The sequence below is a fragment of the Penaeus chinensis genome, chromosome 19, assembly GCF_019202785.1.
Source record: "Penaeus chinensis breed Huanghai No. 1 chromosome 19, ASM1920278v2, whole genome shotgun sequence".
Taxonomy (NCBI): Eukaryota; Metazoa; Arthropoda; class Malacostraca; order Decapoda; family Penaeidae; genus Penaeus; species Penaeus chinensis.
This window is the reverse complement of record NC_061837.1, coordinates 28,591,061-28,596,256: the sequence shown is the minus strand read 5'-3', so window position 1 is coordinate 28,596,256 and position 5,196 is coordinate 28,591,061. Positions and strand designations below refer to the sequence as shown.

The following is a 5,196-nucleotide window of genomic DNA, read 5'->3' as shown; positions in this document are numbered from 1 at the left end:
AGGAGGCTTGGGAATCACGTACACGAACGTTTATGTCGAATGTGTAAACCAAAGAAAACTTCGGGTGGGAGTGTTTGTGCTGATGTGAAGGGAAATTTGGATAATGATGTGAATGCTCTCAGCGGCGCGCCCTCTGAATAACCCTGAAGATTACGTGTCTTTGCGGCACGTCGTCGTGATTCCTTTTTGTTTGTTTGTTTGTTTTTGTTTTGTTGCGAAATTTCGAGCTCTTGGATTTGTTTAAGGGTTGAGGGAATGTACTTGTGCGGTGTATTAAAAATGGTCATGCGTGTTCATAAGAGGTCTATTTTTTTCGAATGTTTGCTTGAACGGTTTATGATATAGGTATTCAATATATAGATTCATCTTTTGTTTCTTTTTTCTTTCCTTCCTTTATGTTTTTTTATTTTTCTTTCTTGCTTTCTTCCCTTTCTTCATTTATTCATTTCTTTTTCCTGCTTTGTTTTCCTGCCTTTTATTTATTTTCTTGTTTTTACCTCGCACTTCCTTGGGCTCTCCTCTGCAGGTGTTCGCTTCCAGTACAAGATAAACACTGGTCGAACAGAGGCCGCTAAAGCCAAGACCAGTCTGACTCGCACGTTTGAAGAGCGCCTATGAAGCATGGTGGCAGCTGTGTTCTTTAAATCACTTAACGAATCGTGTGGGTCGCTATCTTCTACTCAATTTAGCAGGAGTACTGGGGGAAAATGGTGATCTATGTATTATCAGTCCAAAAGCATCATCAGTAAGCATGGAATGTAGGTGTTTTGAAAGGTGATACATTTTCCGTGATCTGATATACCTCTTCGCATTTTCCAGGCTGACCATCAACGCTAACTGCCCCATGAACTTGCGTGACTTCCCGATGGACACACAACACTGTCCTCTTAAGCTCGGCTCATGTAAGTACTTCTGTGGTTATTGGACATTGATTTATTCTGCATATTTTTATTTATCTATTTATTACGCATATTTTTGTTGTTTTTCTTTATTTTGGAATAGCATTTAGGCGTATTTCGGATCGATAAAGCCACCAAAGTACGAAATGTTGAGAGCTTAAGTTTGTGCATTTTTAATGATTAAAATTACCTTAGGAAATCTCGTACAGTAAAACAGATCACCGGCCGTCAGGTTCATAATTATTTTTCCCTGGTGCTTTTCAGTCTCTTACACGACCCGCGATGTGGTGTACAGGTGGAACAAAGACAGGCAGGTGGTCATCGCTCCTGACCTCATGCTCTCCCAGTTTGACCTCATAGCTGCTCCTTCAGGGGATGAAAATACAACACGACGTGCAGGTAGGAGTGAAGTGATAGTGTGATGGAGAACTGGGATAGTGTTCGAGTGTCGTAAAGGGATAGGATGGTGAGACTTGTGCTTAAAACTGCGAATGTGGTGATACGTAGGTAATAAAGTGAGTTCAGAGATGGATCCTTATAAAGCAGTGGCTTAACGATGCTGATCACTTTTATGATAATACAACTATAGCTAGAGGATATGCCGTAATCTGAAAATAGTTTGAGAAAGATGTTTTGCAACCTTATAGCCTACATTTGTATTCTGCGATAAAGAATAAACGATTTAATAACTGTATGCATAAATACAAAGACACACACACACATACACACACAAACACACACACACACACACACACACACACACACACACACACACACACACACACACACACACACACACACACACACACACACACACACATATATACATATACATAAACATAAACATAAATACACATTAATCATATAAACACATTACCCCAAGCGTGCTCACAGATCCCCCACCCCTGCCTCACAGGGGAATTCTCCACCCTGCTGGCGAGCTTCTACCTGCAGCGCCACATGGGGAACTTCCTGATCCAGGTGTACGGCCCGTGTATGCTGCTGGTCGTCCTGTCGTGGGTGTCCTTCTGGCTAAACAGGGAAGCCACCTCCGACCGCATCTCTCTCGGTCAGTTTCTCGAGAGGGCGGGTTGTCGATATCTATTTTTGTGTCTTAGTTGGGAGACGTGGTGGGAATCGTAGATGAGAAGGGCATTGAGGAAAACGTATTATTTGTGAATAGGTTTGAATGTATCTGTGAATGAACGCGTAGAGTTTGTGAATAGGTTTGAGCGTATTTATGAATGAATGAGTAGAATTTGCGAATACGTTTGAGTGTATTTATGAATGGACGAGTAGAATGTGTGAATGTATTTGAGTGTAGTGAATGAACGAGTAGAATTTATGACTATACTTGAGTTCAGTATATGCATAAACTCTATTAGTTCATTTATAAATGAACAAATAAAATTTATGTATATACTGAGTGTATTTATGAATGAACGAATATAATTTGTGAAAATACTGAGCTTATTTATGAATGAATGAGTAGAATTTAAGAATAGAATAAGTATATTTTTTAATGAAATTGATGTATCTGTGAATAGACTGAGTATATTTATGTGTCAACTGAGTAGAATCTATAGATAGACTGGGTGTATTTTACAAATAAATAGGGTGCATTTATGAATAAACTAAGTGTAAACTCTCATAAGAATTTATGAAAAGTCATGGTAGTGTAAGATGCGATCACAAATGAATTTACTGGTCAGTATACATGAAGTTCGGTGTATACTTTTTCTAAACAACATGTGGAGAGGTAAAGACGATAAGAAATTGCCCAAAAAGCAAGATTTGAGAAAGGATAAAGAGAGTGACAGCTGAAGCATCATCTAAAGTGTTCTGAATTTACCCTGGATAAAAGGACATATCAGCTCAGCCTTTGTAACTTTTCATATTGGGATTTTCATTATCTGATGATATCAATATATGCATGGATAAAATGCCTGACAAGCCATGTGATCTATATAGCGTATCAGTAAGAGATATTTAGAGCATAATTCCAAGCCTCCCACTGTCAGTAGATGTAAGAAACAATGAGAGACTGTATATTATACCCCAATACGAACCATGTAGCCTATTAGACATTCTAATGGTAACGTAGACGTACTTAGATGAATTATATAACATTCGACCGTGTTGATACTATGGTAGAAAAAGCCACAGTGCGCAAACTCGATTTATTTAAAACGAGACAACAGTTTCGAAATCCTCTCGGATTCCATCTTTTTAATAAATCTGTTTGTCCATTGATGTTCTTTTCTCCCATGTACTTAGATAGTCGTAATACTGGTCTAATTCTATGTCATCTACAGATTTCTCTTTCCACCTCTAAGAAGATATATAAAGATAGTCAAAGTAACTATAAGGCAACTGCAGAATTTACCTCTCACCTCTAGTTAGATGTAACTAAATAATTAGAGTGATTGTAAGGCATCTACAGATTTTCCTCTCCCATTTCTTAGTAGACGTAATATAGATAAAGTAATTCTAAGGTATCTACAGAATTTCCTCCCGCCTCTCACTACAAGTACCTAAGTAATCATAGTAATTCTCCCCAAGGCATCACGACTGTGCTGACGATGACCTTCCTGGGACTAGAGGCACGGACTGACCTTCCTAAGGTCTCTTACATAACAGCTCTTGACCTCTTCGTTTGGATTTCGTACGGCTTTATCTTCGCCACAATAATAGAGGTAAACTTTAAAAAAAGACTACTGTTTTGATTACAAGGAAGGGAAAATACTATAACAAAAAAAACGTTTATTGTAAAAGTGCAAAGGAGTCTTTCTGGATCTCATGTTGAGATATAAATTCGGAGTGAAGGAAGGGTTTTGTCTCATCCTATCTTTTTTTTTTTTTTTTTGTATATAGTATTTTCTGCTAAATATAGAGGTGAGTATCCTTTGTAGGAATGTGATTGTGCGGGTTAGTCTTTAATACTTTAAGATGCTCTAATGTTTTATAGTGAAACATGATTCAAGATCTGTACGGTATACCGGAAGATTACTGGACTTGGGTAATATAGATTTGTATGAGATTATGATAAAATCGTATTCATAACAGGAAAAAAGGACGAATAACAAAAAAATATTAGCATATAAACAGAAATTTACGAATACCAAAAAAAGAGAAAAACACATCCAATACCTAAACAGAAATGTCTATACACTAATAAACGTCCGAAAGCCTTCATTCGCAATCCAGGTTTCTTTCACACCTTCTAACTCTCTCTCTCTCTCTGCAACTGAGCTTGCAACCACAACCATAAATAACACCCAAGAACTCCCCAGCTCTTCCCTACCAAAATCAACCACTCGCCGACCCTCGGCCTTCATCATAACGAAAGAAACGTCATCTTTTGACCTCTATACATCGACCGACCGCCTTCACCCTCGCCTTACGCTTCCTCAGTTCGCCTTCGTCCACGTCTTCACGAAAGTGGGGTCCGGCGAGGTCTACCTGTCGCACTCGAGCTCCGAGGCCGACTCCGAGGAGGACCCTGACGAGGAACTTGACCCTGAGGTAAGGGCTGGGAGTCTTGGCTTTGACCCTAGAGATGAAAGGAAGGGGGGAAAGGGGTAAGGAAGTAAGGGGTAGCGTCAGACAAACAGTTGAGGAGATCTACTTTAGAAGTTGGATAATTAAAGCTGTATGTTAAGCTGAAGCACAGTGCCTCTCTCTGTCCGAGATGCTTGGAGATGCTTGCAAACAAATCCCACAAAAATCATCCATTTTCATGATATGCTTGGTTTCCTTTATTAATCGTCCCTATAACCAAGTGATATGAGACCTGCCTTCCTTTATCCACATAACTTAATAATAATAATAATAATAATAATAATAATAATAATAATAATAATAATAATAATAATAATAATAATAATAATAATAATAATAATAATAATAATAATAATAATAATAATAATAATAATAATAATAATAATAATAATAATAATAATAATAATAATAATAATAATAATAATAATAATAATAATAATAATAATAATAATAATAATAATAATAATAATAATAATAATAATAATAATAATAATAATAATAATAATAATAATAATAATAATAATAATAATAATAATAATAATAATAATAATAATAATAATAATAATAATAATAATAATAATAATAATAATAATAATAATAATAATAATAATAATAATAATAATAATAATAATAATAATAATAATAATAATAATAATAATAATAATAATAATAATAATAATAATAATAATAATAATAATAATAATAATAATAATAATAATAATAATAATAATAATAA

General features: G+C 35.5%; 1 protein-coding gene across 1 annotated transcript in view; it reads left to right on the top strand.

Annotated features, from left to right (window-relative positions):
* The window catches only part of LOC125034988 (gamma-aminobutyric acid receptor alpha-like), a 20,896-nt gene that overhangs the window by 14,106 nt on the left and 1,594 nt on the right, over positions 1–5,196 (top strand). The window contains exons 6-10 of the mRNA XM_047627034.1: positions 820–902; positions 1,164–1,298; positions 1,816–1,968; positions 3,462–3,595; positions 4,314–4,424. Coding sequence (XP_047482990.1) covers positions 820–902; positions 1,164–1,298; positions 1,816–1,968; positions 3,462–3,595; positions 4,314–4,424 — 616 coding nt within the window. The remainder of the gene's footprint in view (positions 1–819; positions 903–1,163; positions 1,299–1,815; positions 1,969–3,461; positions 3,596–4,313; positions 4,425–5,196) is intronic.